At 47.6% G+C, this 17,949-nt stretch overlaps 1 protein-coding gene across 4 annotated transcripts in view; it reads left to right on the top strand.

Annotated features, from left to right (window-relative positions):
- Positions 1-17,949, top strand: part of LOC119463574 (uncharacterized) — a 126,186-nt gene that overhangs the window by 18,528 nt on the left and 89,709 nt on the right. For 2 of the 4 annotated variants that reach the window (XM_049656024.1, XM_037724403.2), the window contains one exon: positions 14,980-15,048. The exons of 1 other annotated variant lie outside the window; for it this stretch is intronic. In XM_049656024.1, coding sequence (XP_049511981.1) covers positions 14,989-15,048 — 60 coding nt within the window. In that variant the 5' untranslated portion in view covers positions 14,980-14,988. The remainder of the gene's footprint in view (positions 1-14,979; positions 15,049-17,949) is intronic. One more of the 4 variants, XM_049656026.1, reaches the window with a different exon arrangement.

Below are 17,949 nucleotides of genomic sequence, written 5' to 3'. Positions count from 1 at the left end.
ATTCGTCATAAAAGACATGGCTCACTCTGTCAGGTTAGTTGTACTGTACTTGTTAAGAATATTGTCATGTTGTAGTGACGGTTTTTGCGTCCCGAATCGGCAGGGCGCATTCTTTGGTTGTTTCCATCGAGGCAGCATCGCCTAGATGACGACAGTGCCCGACACCGACAGTGACTTGTATCGGCAGTGCGCATTCTTTGGGTGCTTCCCCCGATGCTACCCCTTTCATCAGCGGCCGCCTACCTGGCGACGTGGCCCAACACCGCCTCTGACACCATGACAACGAAGCTTACTCGGTAGCATCCGCAACCGCCACCCTTCGTGGAAGCGGCGACCAGCACGAAGGTCACTCTCCCGACCCTGGCAAGACAAACGTCACGGAGAGCACGAAAACAAGTCGACGACTTTCGTGGTTTCATGGAAGGAGTGTGAATCCCTGTTTCCAGATTGCCTCGTCCTTGCTTCGAAGGTTGGACATCAGAGGCAGAGTTTTGTGGACAATACGACCCCTCTGATTGGCCTCATCAAGGCCATCAAATTCCCTTGTGTAAGGAACTAGGGAAGACGACTGCTTTATAAGCGGTGTGAGGGCTGGCATGATGGCTGAGGCGTGAGGGCTGAGGCGAGAATAACAGGGTAACGAACTATTTATTAGAGGGCATAGTGGAGCGCGCCAAGAACCGTGACCGTCCATTGCGGCGGTCGTAGCGAATGAGAGGGACCCCTCCCTCGCTTGGGCTTGGTGTTGAGTCGGCGTAACAGCGCTGTAGATGGCGCTAGTGATGAGATAGGTGGCACATGCCGGCGCTCACATCCCACCCCAGTCTGACGGACCACGTCTCGTGGTCAATTGCTTCTGCACTGTCACACGCACGATACCACACCCACACACATGCGCGGAAACGCTGCAACTGCACTTGAGCACAAAGTCGTCGAGGTGGCTCGGTAGACAGCGAGTGCGTTGGGCCGTTGAGGCTGTTGCTGCTCTGTAGAGGCGACAACATTTGCTGCTGAGGCAGGCATGGTCTCTGCATTGACGACGGGCTGTTGCTCGATCACTGGAGAAACTGGTGGTACATAAGGCTTAAGCTGGGACACGTGCACCGTTCGTGGTTGATTAACCAAACGAGATGTCAAGCATGACACACGTAAAGCCCTAAATGTGGATGGTGTAAGCTGCTCGATGAGGTGGCAAACACCATTGAAGCGAGGTGCCATTTTCTCATTGGCAACCGGAGCCTGTCGTCTGACCCAGACCATATCACCAACAGTAAAGGTGTGAGAACGGTGGCTGCGGTCGTAGCGCTCTTTGCGTGCACCTTGGGCTGCTTCCGAATGGGCGGCTGCTTCGGAGCGCTGCACTGTTGTGTCGAGGATGTGCTCGGCAAGAGCGGAGTGCTGGAACGGACGATGTTGTTGAAGTGGAATCTTCGGTACGTAGCCATAGAGAAGCTGAAATGGCGTAAAGTTGTGCTGGCATTCATGACGTGTTTACTGCAAATGCTGCCTCTTGAAGTTTGGTAGGCCATGACAGTGGTTCCTTGCACAGATATTGCGGAGAGCTGCCAGGAGAGTTCCATTGCTTCTCTCGACTAAGCCATTGCCTTCAGGTCGATAGGCAGTTGTGAAATGGAGCTCCACGGAATGAAGACTCATGAAGCGCTTGAACTCATTGGATTCGAAGGCTCAGCCATGGTCCGAGAGGCAGTGGTCTGGCGTGCCGTAAGTGTAGAACACATTGTGCAAATGCTTGATAACATCGCCCGTAGACGTGGACGAAACTGCTGGGCACGATATAGCGGGTGGCAAAATCAACGACGTTGAGAATGTAGCGCTTTGAGTTTATGGGTGGCATGGTTACATGGTCAATTGCTATGCTGGAAAATGGAATGTCCGTGGTAGGCATTCTGCCAAGAAGACCTACACTGCGTGAGGTAGGGCGATTGAACTGTTGGCAGCACTGGCAGGATGACACATATCTCTCCACTGATCGGTCCATGTCAGGCGACCAATAACGATCCTGGACCTTCAGCAACGTACGCTTTGTGTCAAAGTGCCCTGCACAATCGTGTAATGCTTGTAGAATGGCAGGGCGCAGTTTGGACGGAACTACGACTGCATACGTTCCCGATGACAGTCGGCGGTATAAGATGTCATCTAGCTTGGTGAACTCGGCTGGGTCCTCTTCATTGGCTAGGCGTGAAAGAATCGTAGTGCACTCGGAATCTTCTTGCTGCATCGTAGCCAGTGACTGCGAAGACAGTGTGACAGCACCTACCATACGGGACAAGTGGTCGGCTACAACATTTTGGCGTCCTGGCTGATGTCGCACGGTGAAATCGAACTCTATTAAGTCCATGAGCATAGAAGTGAACCGACGAGATGGCCGCACGTTGGACGTTAAGCAGGCAACAGTCCAGTTGTCTGTGACAGAGAGAATTTTCTGCCTAGGAGTTATTGGCGGAACTTCACGGTTATTGCCCAGTGACGGCGATACACTCCCATACATTGCTGTGCAGTTTGCGTTCCTCCAACGTAAGTCCACGGCTGGCGTAGGCAATGACACATTCTCTGGTGTCTTGGATTTGCGATAACACTGCTCCAATGACTTCCTGCGAAGCGTCTGTGGTTAGCGTTGTGGCTGCCATGGGGTCGAAGTGTGCCAAAAGCGGAGGCTGGCTGAGGGCGGCCCGGATAGTCTGAAAGGCCTGCTCACATTCAGTGCTCCAAACAAATGTGGGCGCCTTGATAAGAGCCTGCAAAGGGGCGACCACTTTCGCAAAGCCCTTAATAAAACGACGATACAAGCTTGCTGTTTGCACCCAGGAGAGCACTTGTTTCTGGTTTCGCAGAACTGTGCGACACATGGCTGTAGCTTTATCAGGATCTGGGAGCTGGCCTTGACTGGAAATAATAAAGCCCAGAAACCTAACTGAGGGTTGGCCAAACGAGCACTTTTCCAATGAAGCCTTCAGTCCATTGACCTGCAGCAATTGCAACACCTCCCGCAGGATGCTTGCAAACGTGGAAAATGACTCAGCATAAACGAGGACATCATCAAGATAGGCACGGACTCCACATCTCTCAGGCCTAGCTGCAGATCTTGGAACACTATTTGCATAATTCTCTGGAAAGTGGAAGGAGCGTTTTTCAGTCCAATGGCATGCGCGTCCACATGTATGTGCCGTGAGTGAGTAATGAATGCTGTCTTCTCGTAGTCTGTGGGCGTAAACTCACTTGCCAGTAGGCACATTTCCGGTCCAGGGTAGCAAAGTATGCGCAACCTGATATGTCCTGAATGATGTCATCTACCAAGGGCAACGGTGCACTACTGTGATGGTGCGTTCATTCAAAGGCTTATAGTTCACAGACAATCATTTTTTCTCCACGGGTCACCACCACAACCGGAAAGGGCCCACGGGCCAGAAGCCGGGAGTATTATACCTTGGGGGAGCAACTTCTTCACCTGAGTTCCAGGAACTGCCTGGTCCTCTGTAGCATACCGGTATGGGCTCCGACTGTACGGTAAAGCATCAGGTAGCAGGTCATGCGGTGCTGCATACCAGTGAAGTGCCAAGATCATCATCATGGTGAGCAAAAACAGCATTGTGCTCGGCCAATATACCTTTTATAACTGACCGCTGCGTGAGGGTGAGCTGGCTGCCAACAGCGAGCCGGTGGAATGTCAGGATGACTGTGCACGAGCGCCATGTCGGAAGCGAGGAAGTTTGACATAGAGGAGCGCTACTTGAGGGCAACGTTTGGGCTGCTAACACTTGCCATGGTGGCTGCTCTGGCAACGGCAACGGATCACGTTGTAGGCAGTCTTTGGAACTGGGCCTGGTTTCAGGAAAAAGGACGGACCTTGTTGGATCACAGCATTTGCCATTCTTGGGACTAGCTTTTGGTTTGCGGTAATGGTGATATTCGTGGCTGTATGCTGCAACTGCGCTGGCTTCGGAGGCTTAAAGATGAGACTGCCTGCGCTGCCGAGAACCAATCCTCACCAAGAATGAGGGGGAGTACATTATCTTCCAAAACAGCAGCTTCAACAACTCCTGTGGCTGGGCCGATGGATATCTTCAAAAATGCAGCACCAGCAGGTAGCACTGTGCTTCCTCCTACCACCACGAGTGGAGGCTCGGTCCATGGGATGATCATGCTTGCAGGCACACGAGCTTTAGAGATTAATGTCACCTTGGACCCAGAGTCAGGAAACGCTTCACACTCACCGACTCCACAGAGAGTTGCGTTGAAGAAGGGGCATTGCTGTCGTGAGCCGTCAAGGGGAACGGGTGCACTGTGCAGTGCTGGGGCTGCTGTGTCTTGGGGCATGGTTGGAGGTGCTGGTGATGATAAGCGGCTGGTGCGTGTAGGGCACTTGGATGCCAGATGACCCAAGGCATGACATTGGTAGCAGACAGCTTGAGACAGGTCTTGACCGCTACGAAAAGCTGGAGCGCCATTCTGTGCCGAAATAGCTGCATAAGTAGCTTCTTGTTGCTCGGCGGACAGCTCTGAAATGTGCGTTTTGGTGTGGCCCCTCGGGAGGACTGTGGTGTCGATTGTTCTGAGTGAGGCTGCTGGTGCTCTGCGGGCTTAGCGGCACGAAAGGGTTACGACGGCAGCAAAACAGAACCGGCAAATGGTGACGGGCTTGCTTTGGCGTGCAGATGTTGCGCACTCTTGTTGATGGTGCAAGTAGAAATAAACTCAGCTACCGTGGGCGGCCGGTTGGCTGCTATGGCGGCGAGGATGTGTTGTTCCCGTAAACCATGCAGCAGGTAGTCAATCTTTTGGGCCTCAGAGAGGTTAACGGGGCAACGCTCAATGATCTTCAACTTGGCAAAGGCATATTGGTGCAAGCTTTCGGATGGGGCCTGGGTTACCCTCATGACCTGCTCTTGCCACTCAATGAGGGACAATTCTGTACAAAATGTGTCCTTCAGGGCAGCACTCCATGTGGCCCAGGTGCTGTACTGGTTGCCGAACACGAGATGCCAGTCTCGCGCCGTGCCTTTCAGCTTGCTAGCTGCGATCAGGCGTGTGGTGACGTCGTCCCACGAGGCGAGCTGCTGTACTCGTCGTACGTCGTCAAGCCATGTATTGACACTGTGGCTGTGCAAACCAGCGAATTGTGGGATGGACGATGACAGGTCTGGCAGTGTCGTCACCGTTGTTGCAGGGCGAGGTAGCTGCTGGAACAGCATGGTGAGGCTCTGTAGAGTGGCTGGGTCCAGCGTCAAAGGCGCCGCAGCGGTCGAGGCGGATTCATTCGTTTCAACCGAGGGGGTAGCTTCACGCTGCTGCTGAATGTCGGCTTGCAAACGCTGAAAGAGCTCCTCTTTCGAACCTGTGATGTCCAGCTGTCGACGGGCCAATTCTTCGCGTATAAGGTGGTCGCCGAGGCGCGACATGGTCCCCGGGTCGAGATTCTGCCACACAATTCCCGGCATGGCGTTGCGCCGAGCCGGCTACGCGCTGACGTTTACACAAGAAACACACTCTTACTCAGTGAGTCCACCAGCAAGCGCACGCAGGCGTGCACATGGAAGCGAGCGGACGGCGGGAAATGTTCTGGCGGTGACAAAGACAGGAATGGCGGAACGTCTGTCACGGAGCGAAGGCGAAGGCTGGCTTGTTTACTGATGCGCTGGCATTCTTGCGTTGCTGAGTGGCTGCACAAAGGCTCGGGCATCGACTGCACCAGATGTGAGGGCTGGGCGTGATGCTGAGGCGTGAAGGCTGAGGTGAGAATAACAGGGTAACGAACTATTTATTAGACAGCATAGTGGAGTGCGCCAAGAACCGTGACCGTCCGTTGCGGCGGTCGTAGCGAACGAGAGAGACCCCTCCCTCGCTTGGGCTTGGTGTTGAGTCGGCGTAACAGCGCTGTAGGTGGTGCTAGTGATGAGATAGGGCGGCACATGCGGGCGCTCACAGCAGACACATTTGGTTCAGTGGTGTGTCCTGACATGTTCTGATATGTGCTCGGACATGTAGTGAGCTGAGACATTCAAAGTTCTCCCCCATGGAGCGAGCTTCCATATCTGGAGCCACTGTAAATATGTAGAATAAACCCTTTTTCTCTCGCTATTACTCCCGGACATACTCATCCCTATGGCTGAAGGATCACCGGCCTAAACACTACCCTGAGTCCCAACACGGTGAAAAACGCAGGAACTCTTTCTTGTGCGAATCTGTTCCCGAAAAAAGCAGGTGACACTTGAAGCAAAACGGTGAGCACAGTCGGCAATCAGCGAAATCTGACCTGTGGGTCAGACACGTCGGCTGTTTACAGTACTTGAACCATCGAACGTTGCAGCCTAATCGCTAGTGCTTGTACAAGTTCTAGAATGTACTACACTATGTGCATCTTGCCTGTAATCTGATTACAAAAGGTTCGACGGCAACACAATAGATAGAATCGGCTACAAGAATCAAGAATCTTGTGATACATGCAGGTGCGTCTTGCACCGAGTGATAATGTTTTAAGCCTTTAGCCAGTCGAGAACAGTCACAGAAAAAAGATAAATAAGCACATGTGTCAATATCAATGTTACAAAGAAAAATAGTTTGCGCCAGTGAGCACTGTCTGTTCTATCAATGTGGGCGATTAGTGTTTTTGCATGATATAGGGCAATTTTGCGAAAGAGGACTGATTTAGGGTAACCCTTTTTTTTGTATACAGCGTTCTCACAGATGAATTGTATCTTTTTTTAAAGGCAAAGTTTTGATATTTGACCACATCTGCGAGGGTTTCGTCTTGTTTAACCCTCTAACTACCAAGCCCAAGCTGTACTCTTCCAAGCTGTTGTTGTTTAGGCCACAGCTACTTCGGCATTGCTTGCCAGAAACGAACCGTGCCCTCCAACTCTGTTCATATCATGCATTTGAGTTTCAGCTCTTACAACATATTCTTTGGTGCTTTGATTTCTGTCATTATCATCTGTTCAGATATTTATTCATGCCTATGTGTGTGTGCTGAGAGAGTCTCTTTTTCAGGTCAGATTGATGTTTCAGGTCATTATAAGAGATAAATCGCACATATATTTTTCAAATTCGGATGTAGTGTATAACAATGTTCTCAAATATTGGTAAATTTTGTCCACATTTTAGGACAGAAATTTGGAGTTAAAGTGTTAAGACAGACCTAGCTTGCAATAAAATAGCACTGGCTGGTGAGACACTACATAGTTAGTTTGGCCTAAAAAAAAACATAAAAAAACATATTCTCTTGAAATAATCTCTTGAAACATTATTTCAAGCTCCCTGATATATTCGCTGCACCTGACCATTTCATTGCTCGCACTCTATCAAAACCACCGCTTTATCAACCACAACTTTGTTGTTCTTGGGCAATAGTTGCAGGCCCATCTTTTCCCAATTTTGCATGAATTTTTCTTTGTTGAACGCTGCACACACGGTTATTTTTTACTGGTAATCATTTGTTGCATTGCAAAGAGCAGTAAAATGTTGCAGAAACCGCATTGGTTATTTATCTATCTTTCACTGCTGAATGGCTTTGAAGAAAATGTTACGGCGGCGCCAGTGTAGCTGGAAAGTGTGAACAGTGCAGAGAGATGAGTTTTGTGCAGTGTGCTTATTAGACCTGACAAAGAGGCCCTCTGCATTCTTAGGGAAGTTTTTAGTGGATGCCCCTGTACTTTCCGAGTAGCCCGTTATACCTAGTGGCACGGGCCGGGGTACTTTGGTTTACATTTTTCTTTTTAACCCCACCATATATGTACTTTCCGAGTGTACAATCATTTTCACAGCTTGGGCTAAGGAGTAGATTCCATGCTTATTTCCTATGGTATTTTTCACCAAATAAAGGTGCAATTCTATGGGCAAAAAGGTAATAGTATTGAATAAACATGGTTACAAGCTAAAGGAATACGGCGATGTGGAAGGTGAATGCAGCGAGGACAAGGATACTAGGTGAATATGAAGGGACGTCAGAGTGGTGGATTGTGGAACACTTGTACGCTTGACTAATTGAATCAGCTGACACAGGACGTAGGCAATTGAGATCACTGAAGGTGCCTACGTCTCACACGGCATGTGACATACGATGATGGTGATTCTCGTAATTGTTGCTGAAACACCGCTCACCACTCTATGCCACGGAAGATTTGCTGAAAGCTTGCATGCACTGACAGTGATGTTCCACATTTTCTCTTGTAACTCAAGTAACAAATCACATGCGTATGACTGCTTATCACCCACAGACGAACGGGTTGTGCATGCATCAACTGCACCATTGCAGAGATCATCAGCCAGTATGTGTCCTCTGACCACCATGACTGGGATCAATTCTTGCCATTTGCAATGTTTGCATATGACTCCTCACTGCATAGACAACTGGCTATTCTCCCTTCGTTTTATTTTACGGGCACAAACCAACACTAGCAATCAATGCAGATCTACACGCACGCCCTGGGCAAACTCTGGCGGCCTGCAATAAGGAACTCCTTCGACGCTGACTCACAGATGGAGAGCTATTGTTAAAAGTTGGAAATGAGCCCTGAGTCTAACAACACGTGCTACGACTAGACACAACACATGCAACAGGTGATGGCTGGCGACCTTGTCTGCATACGGATGCCAGCCACAAGCGAGACTGCGCAACAAGTTTTCTACGACCATTTCACGACCTGTACAGCCCTGTGAGGCAGACCCATGGGAAGTAAACGACTGGGAAGTAAAAACTTAACGACGTCGTCACAACGTAGTCAACATTAACCGACTGTAACAATACATTGATCAGGACGTCTCACCGTTCCAGATGTTGACGTCTGGCCCACGCCTCCAGTCCTCATCCAGTCTATGCAACGAAAGGAGAGCAGTGGGGTGCCAAGGAAAATGACTCGGACAATGAGGAGTTTTCAGGTCCTCCTCGAGGCCGTACCACTGTATTGTTTCACGTCAACAGGACCTGATATTGACACCAACAGTGCTGCGTGTGCACATGGTGTGATACAAACGTAACTCCCTTGCTCGTCACCGCCCAACAGCAGAGTAACGACGAGCCAACCAACAAGCCAGTGATTATCAGGAGTGGTGTGTGTACATACTGTAGTACATGTCAATCGTTGCAGTACCTCGAGCAAACGGCCACACTGCGCAGTGCTTGACACGAACACTACCAGCGCTGCAGCATGTGAGGGTGCGGTTTTGTGCCGGGAACATTTTTGGGCACGTGCACTCCCCCTTGACTATGTGGCATGACTTGCACGCTGGCAAACTCTCTCCGCCCATGGCTTTACGAGATGTGTTATTGTAACGCATGCTGTGTTTAAAGTATTAAAATGTTACTGTGACACATGCTTGTCTGTTCCTACCTGCATAGTGTAATGAGTGAGGACACTCGGCAGTCTTTATATCACGAAGGATTGCAACAGAGCATGCGACACCTATATTTTTAAAAAGTAAATAAACACAAACATTTGCATGAATACACTATATGGGTGTCACCCGAGCCTCGCCATAGATTAAGGAACCAGTTCGGCCTCGCCTCCCCAGAAGGGCATTGTCTCCTTCCTGTTACCCACGAAAAAGGCAGAAAGTACCAGGTACTGGCACTTAGGCTCACTGTGCAGGAGCTGGCCTGGGTTTTATGCGAGTTCCTGTTTGTTCGCTCTCGTGCCTCGGTGAGAACTCCATATTGGCGTAGCCCTGATTTTGTTGCTCTTGCCCACTTGTGCTGCTGTATTGGATGTGTGATAGTCAATCTTGTCGATGGGGAGGTTTTGAGGTGGCATCCTGGACTGAGTGATTGCATTTGCTCCTGCTGTCAGACTTTCTGCTCTCTGTCTTCAATCATATTCACGACGATGGTAACAAAGCACTCTTAGTAGATGATGTCACTGACAGTTGGATGAGAAAGAGAGAGAAAGCACTTTATTTGCACCCGTCGGAGAGTATGGGTGATCGGGGTGAGACGCAGCCCCCTTTCACCGTCTACCTCCCCCCTAGACGTCGGCCGGAATCAGTTGGCTTCTGGCGGTGGCCTGCGCTTGACAGTTGGCTTGTTTTGGGCTTGTTCTTCCTGGCTATGAAGACTTCTTGCCACACATGGCAAAAAAAGTTAGTGTCGAGCTTGCTTATAATTTCCCTAATGAAACCCTGCCACCTTTCTTCTAACGTCATTGCATCTAGAAAGCATACGAAAGCCATTCACCAAAGCTGCTCGTTAAATCAACTTATTGACCTGATTCCTTTAGTGCCTACGACCAAACAGTGTGAGCACTTAACAGCAAGTGCCATGTTCGTAAGCCAGATGGGAAGGAGCAAATTGCAAAGATAAAAACTCAATGACTGCTCTAAGCAGCTCCACTTCAATGTACCCCTTCACATGAGGTAGCAACCCTGTCATACAGCCAATAAATTTTTACTTAAGCAATCCTCAGGGTTGTTCTTCACTTGAACACCACTGTGCAATGCTCAGTAACTGTTGTCATATTGTGCTGAACGTGCCTCATGAAATGCACACCTTATTTACCTGATTCTAATGCGCAACCCCTAATTATTGCTGGTTGAAAGTTTGAAAATAAATGTACACCTGAATGAACATGTTGCTGATTCACAAAATTATTTATACCATGCCCCTGTGTTCGCTATCAGAAAACAAGACAAGCGGAATTCACCTTCCACAACAAGATTTTTTTAATGAGCTTTCGTAAATGAGAGCAGCACATCGTCGTCGTCATTTGCACTTCATTCGCCACAGATACCGAGCACACAGTAGCAGTATTCTCGAGCTATCACTTTTAGAGATACTACGATCACATTAGTGATACTCTGCATGCACTTGTCGAAGTATGCGTCTGACAGCTTCACTGGCACTGTGCGCCGACAGCGAGCTTGGCACAGCACTAGATATGCTGGCAGCTAATTACGCCAATGGATTGGGTGCCGAGTCACACGAAATCTCGCGAGAGTGATAACGTCTCGGAAAGTTATTGGCCAAGAATACCACACTAGATCGTAGTCGAGCACAAAGAGAACCAAGAGCAAGCTTTACAAAAACATCCTGTGTGACCATTTTGTGATGGGAATGACACTGCGTCTGACGGCTGACAGTAGGCTGTTGCCAATGCCGTGAAATCAGTTTTGGTGTTGTATGCGATTGCAACGCAATTTGCAATAACAACTGGCAGACCCACTTTCTCGGAAGAAAGGTGCGCATTTGTTTTGGGTAATTATGATGCTACGTAGAGCAAAGCACGGTCAAGTGATAAGCACAGCATTACATACTGAAGTAGTGCATCTCAGCTTGCTGTGCACTATTGAAACAAAAGACAGAGAGGTGCAAGGGCAAATTTTTTTTTTCCTCTGCTAAGGCAAAGAGTTTGTGAAGTCCGTTAATTTTCCAAGTTTCTTTTCCAAGTGACACCCAAACATCAACCTTCCAAGTGAACCGAATGTGCATTTTTAATCTTGTAAATCTATCCCCTTCAGGTGCCAATTATAATTCTATTCATTGAAAGTTAATTTTGCCACATTTCTTGCACGTTCAGAATGATGAAAAGCATGTGGCTGCTGAATAGATTAGAAATATTTAAATTCTTCAGTGAGTCTTGTCTAGTTCTCAGAATGTGGGCTTCATGCGACAAATCTCTACGGGAATGTCAGGTATGAGAACAAACTTTTTCGGGTCTAGCACAATTAAAAAGCAGTTATCCAGCCGCTTGAAAAATATACCTGATGTAAAACGTGATAAAATTTAGGAGTGATCCCACTACCTGACAATGTATTAACGTCAAGGACCAACACCTGTACATCGACCTTCCAATTCGGTTTACTAAAACGTTTGACAAATATTATTTAACCCTGCAGCACATCTCCAATCGGTATTGTTTCAAAATGTGGACTACACATTTTTGAAGTATCTTTATTTTCATCGTAGCTTTTTTTATGATGCACCATCTGGGCATGTGTAATTGGTGCACACAGCACATGAGGGGATATGCACTCATCAGTGCTCTCCAGGTTCATTAGGGAAATCATGGGGTGCCATGCACTGATTTTTTCCTAGTGATGTTCGTGTCACTACCATAATTTTCTCTTGTATGTGGTTTTTGACTGTTTATACTGAAACCTGCTAGAACAAGGTGATAGGTACTCCTTTCAACGCATGGACAAGCTTCACGAATAGTCCATACATGCAACATCCATTATGAAGCATTTCTTTCAGTGGGAAGCATTCGTTTTTGCTAACTAACATCACAGCAGAGCTCAGAGACTTTCTATTGCCTAAGAGATGTTGGCACATCCTGCAATTTCATGCAAATGCCCGCAAAGCATCACAACCCAAGAAGTTGCAGATCCTATCGTATTTATTTGAATATAAAGCGCCGTTTCTTTCCCAGAGCTTTAGCCCCGAACGTCACCCCCCGCCTTATATGCAAATTTTGCTTTAGGTGTGGCTTCATGCAGTGTGAATTTCCCCTTACAGTGTGGCTTTATGGCAGCGCGCACAATTGTGCCGTGAAGTCGCATTATAAGGAGAAATTCGCACTGCCATGAAGCCACACCTAAAGATTAAAATTCGCAAATAACTCGCATCCGCCTGTTGAAGCTCTTACCCCCCCTCTCCTACATTTCATAGTTGCTATTTGCATTTTGGCTATGTTAGTAATTCAGTATTTCAGGCGATGCCCATCGAGTCTCGATAATGCATCGGCTACTCTGTATCGCCTTATATTGGTGTGCACACTCAAGTTGTTTCTTGGGTCCCCCCAATTGCACCCTTGCCTTATAATCATGACCGCCTTATAGTCAAATAAATACGGTAATCATTCATGCCCCACCTGCAGAAAGGTTGTGTTCATTTTCCTTTTTATTATACTTCTACATTTTCATTTCAAGAATTACCTGTTTATTTCCCCTAAGCTTCCCTGGCTTCTCTGCTTGTTTGTTCGATGTGGTTGCAACTAACAAAATAAAATTGAGACGTCAGTTTTCCTTATTCTCCTTCCTCGTGCCTTGAACAGTAGCATACCCTAAGTTATAACACAAACCCAGGAGAAGACACAATGAGTTGACACATTAGTAGAGAACACTGCAAGTGCTCAGTGAAGCCTTGAAGGACTGTTGGTTATTGATTGCGTAGTCTATCGCACAGCTACACCAAAACACCCACCAATGTAAATGAAACATTCTTTGCTAACTTTCGTGGACTTGCTGACTGTGGTTGTTCCTGCATGCTCTCTTGACAAACACCTCACACTAAGACAACACTCATATGTATTTGCTTGTATATAATACCCATCTGTGATGGAATGTTGGGCCAGGATTGCATTATTAGATGACACTGCAGCCCAAAGCCTTGTGCACATAAGACTACATTGTGGTAGATGGGACAACGGCACAGTAGAAAATAAAACCAGACCACAGTTCTGAGTGAAGACAGCCGGGTACGCCTAAACTTCTTTATCTGTTCTACTTGCCCGGAGGGACGTCATCGCGGTTGCCGTTGCGCATGCACTTCTGGTCGGTCAAAGGTCGGCAGACCTCTATTGAAGTTCCTCGGGCATTGAAGTCTGTGCTTTTGACTGAGGAGAAGCAGCAGCACAGGCAAACAGCATGCTGGCAGGATGCCAGGCCACAGCTCTTATCTGGCAAATGGCTCGCCAGTCATCCGGGTGTGAAAAGTGGCAGGCCTTTAGCAAATCAGACCACCCAGTCTGAACAGCATGCTGGACACCAGGCCGCTATAACAGCCAGTCAAGCTGGGCAGAGTTGTACCAGGCCACAGTAAGAGCTTGCCACCAAGTCACCAGGACCAGCAGCAGGTTGCTAGAACAGCTGGCCACTTGGTCCACATGGCAAAGAGCTGTACCAGATGGCTATGACAGCAGGCTGCTGCTACATTGGCAATCAAACGATCTGTACTACCTCTACAGGTGTGCCAGTTGCCTGCTCTATGAAATTGCACAATGAAGGAACAAATGATACCTCAATATCGTCACTGCAACAAATGTATGCCTTCAAGCAGCGAAGCTTTCTTTGGTTTATTCCCTGTGGTATTTGTATCTCGTGAGTTTAGTATGGAGTAAAATGAGGAGATCCTCTAGGGAGTGCCTTAGTAAACCGGACCGATCTAGGAGTCGGTGTAATGAAAACTGGGCTGATTCCAGACACAGTATAATCTGTGGTCGTATGAATTATGTGGGTCGCATGGTCGGGGGTCTCCGTGCGCTATCTTCCTTGGCAGGCATGTGATCGCTGTGCTGTAAACCATGTTTCAGAAGACGAAAAGCTTTATAGCTTTTAATCAACTGCCTAATGAATGCTTAATTTCACATAGCTTCCAACATCTAGGTCGGATATGCGTGACCCTTTTTTCTTCCCTTTGTGCACTTTAGTAAGATTGCCGGGACACCCATTTTATTTCTACACACAGGTTAGGAGCAAATTCTTAGTTCATGGTTAGATTATGCAACTGCTATGGCATGCTTATTTATGCCACAGCCGGCATGGTGTTTTAGTGGCTATGACTGGATACTATCGAAGTCGTGGGCATGATTTACAGCCATGATGGCCACATTTCTATCGGGCTGGAATGCAAAAATGTTCATGTACTGAGGTTTGGATGCATGTTAAAGAGTCCCAGGCAGTGAAAGCTAATCTTACCTACAATAACATCTTTTTACCCCAATTTTGGCTTTGAGATGCAAAATCCCATAATTGAGTGGTTTATGCCACATTCCCATCAGCTGCATAATAACAAGGTTGCAGTGTAATATGACTTGCAAGTTGCCTTGTGTTTTGTTGATGTGGTGCTTTAGTGCCCATGATGTTTTTTTTTAATAATGTGCAACTACCAGCCACCCGCCTGTTAATTTTGCTTATCGTGTTTGATGGACGTGCTTGCTATTAATGACCAACTGGCCATTGTTTTGCTGCATGGTCTTTATAGGAAGTAGCAAAGGCCATGGAGTGTTTCAATCAAAAAAACTTGTTTGTTTGCAGCTTCCTGACATGGCCTTGATATTTTGCAGGGATAGCACCACGTTTGCAAGAAGGCACCAACATATGCTGGTAAAATAAAGCTGTTCTTTTTGCTGCTAAAATGCAGTCCTATGTCACATTCTTCTGCAAGCTTCCTGCAGTACCGTTTTGGATTGCTTCTCATGCACCCAGGCATGTGTCAAGAAAAATATCCAAGGTGTTTAGCGTGCAAGGTAGCAACAGTTGAACCCAGATATAACAAATTACCATGTATAACGAGCAGCTGTAAAATCCGCTTGAAAAGTGTTTCGTAAAAGTTTTATTTTATATACCGAATTATTGATATATCTAACTATTTTGTGATCCCCTTTGAGTTCGATATATCCGGGTTCGACTGTGGTACCATGTGGCCGCGATGGACATGTCAATGCATTTCGCTAGCTTGTGACTCAAGCAATACCCCTTTTTGAACCTCTGTGAATGGCTTCAAGTATGTCTTTCCTTGGTTCTTTGCCTTATTTCGCTGGAATGTGACACAGCACATGACAGCAGAAAATATAACAGTGACAATATTGACCATTAGTCTACATGCGATTAAACTAACAAGCTAGATGACCAAATTACATGGACGAGTATTTGAGTTGTAAAAGGAAAGCTAGCAGTACACCTAAAAGCTGGCCTGCACATGTCCTGCTCGCATCATATTAGTGAAACGCTCGCACCCTTATTTCCCTGCTGTACATAAATTAGTACTAAGCAGGTAGGAGCATGGAAGGAAGAAAAAACTAATAGAAAGTGTCATGTGGCAATTTTGAAGCGTAGTTATAAAAAATTGCATTTCTGAATATTGATGTTTTTCATGCCGTTGTACCCACAATTTTCCCTTTAGTGTCTTCCTGGAGGCCTGTAACATATTCACAAATATATATATATATATATATATATATATATATGTAAATAAGCGAAAAACCAAAACTTGGCAGGCACTTCATCAGAGCTAAAGGACTAGTCACAGAAGCCTTTCCAGCAACTGATTCTCACTTTTCTTCAGTTGAAAGATGTGTCACGCAATCACTATCGTGCTTGATAAAAATGAAAGGAAAAAAAAGAAACCCACGTGAGACAGTGTTCATACTTTTTTTTAATATCTCGATTTATATAAACAATGCGGCACACTGGCAGCTGTCATATACTGTGCAGGCAGAAGCATATACTGGGCACTTTTTCTTCAGAGACACTGCCACGAAGGCCCCTTGACCAAGCTGGAGCTGTCGGTGTTTGTGTCACACAAGGGAAGTGGAAGAAGAAATGGACACCACAAAGTTGCAACCAATTTTATTAAGTGAAAATTCACGCATATCTGACGGTCTGCCCCGCATGGGCGTCTGCATTAGCAGGCATTTGGTGAGTTGCGCCACCACGTACCCGAGCACACGAGGGTTGGACCCTCCCGCGTCTAACCATGCGCGGCTTAGCCGTGTCCAGGGAAAAGGGGATCCTGGGGGTTGAGCTGATGCCGAGTGTTTGGACCTTTAAGGCCCCTCAGCAGAGGCAACACACCCCTTTGGCCTCGGCTTCACGTAGACGGCACCCCCGGACTGACCCACCCGGAGGAAATCGGTAGTTGCCTTTTCCTGTCTCTCTCTCCAATCTTCGTCTTTCTCTCTCACCTCTTCATCTCTCCTGTCTTCTACTCTCTTCTATATTCCGATCTTCTTGGCAGCGAGGGTTAACCCTGTGTGAGTAGCCAACCTAGGTTATTTCATATTCGGTTATAGTGGTGACGTACAGCTGGTGTGTGCGGGACCTGTGTTTACAGGCCCTTGAGCGTCCCCTTGTTGGGCTCCATGGTGGGCGGCTGGCGTTGCTGCCGAAAAATCCATATATCCTTATGGCTAGTTCCTTCCCATCACTCCCTGATCGCTGTCTGAAACGAGGGCGCACCGAAGACGTGTTCCAGTTCTTTGGACATCAAAAACAAAACTTTCCACGATTCCATGTAATTCACTCGGAAAAAGCAGGAAAACAAGTACGAACAATCTCCCCTTTTCTAGTCTCTAAATCCCTTACTGATGCTCTTGAGCCAGGGGTTAAGGCAGGTTATAAGGATGGCCAGTGGTGATCTCCTCATGGAGCTCCATGATCAGAAGCAATATGAAAAGCTGCCTAATCTAGTGTCCTTTGGGGACATCCAAGTAACTGTAACCCCCGCACCGCACCATGAACACCACCCGTGGTGTTGTCTCAGACGACGATTTGTTGTAACTGACTGAAGCTGAACTCTTGGAGGGGTTCAGTGAACACAATGTTATCAACGTTAAGCGAATTAAAATGAGGCATGACGGAAAAGAAATTCAGACTAAGCACCTGATACTCACTTTCAATTCAAGGGTTCTGCCCGAGTCCATCGAGGCCGGGTACATCAAACTTCGTGTAAGGCCATATGTGCCAAATCCTCTGAGATGTTTTAAGTGCCAGCGATTTGGGCACAGTTCACAGAACTGCCGAGGCCGGCAAACTTGTGCGAAATGCAGTAATCATGAACACATCTCTGAATACTGTGAAAACTCTCTTCACTCTGCGAACTGTAAGGGGGAGCATGCCGCGTACTCGCGGTCCTGCCCATGCTGGAAGAAAGAAAAGGAAATTGTTACAAATAAAGTAAAACAAAACATTTCGTTTAAAGAGGCACGTCGGCAGGTGTCCTACCTGCCAAAAACCAGCTTTGCCAAAGTGGTGCGTCAGGGGGCTGCACCACAACGGCTTTCGGCGGCTGCCTGGCACACTCGTAGTGAGCCAGCAGTGACGCCATCTGCCCCCTTGGCGGGTGCAGCCAGTACTGCTCCGCCATCCAAAGAGCATCAACCTCCGCGATGGTGGGCTCCAAGGCCCCGTCTTTTGAGGCGAGGCTTTCAAGGCAACCACATCGCTCGAAAGAGCGTGTGTCCAGCGCCTCGCAAGAGGCCATGGACACAACATCGAGCGTGAGGG

The sequence above is a fragment of the Dermacentor silvarum genome, chromosome 9 (genome assembly GCF_013339745.2).
Source record: "Dermacentor silvarum isolate Dsil-2018 chromosome 9, BIME_Dsil_1.4, whole genome shotgun sequence".
Classification (NCBI taxonomy): Eukaryota; Metazoa; Arthropoda; class Arachnida; order Ixodida; family Ixodidae; genus Dermacentor; species Dermacentor silvarum.
This window is presented reverse-complemented; position numbering and strand designations above follow the sequence as displayed.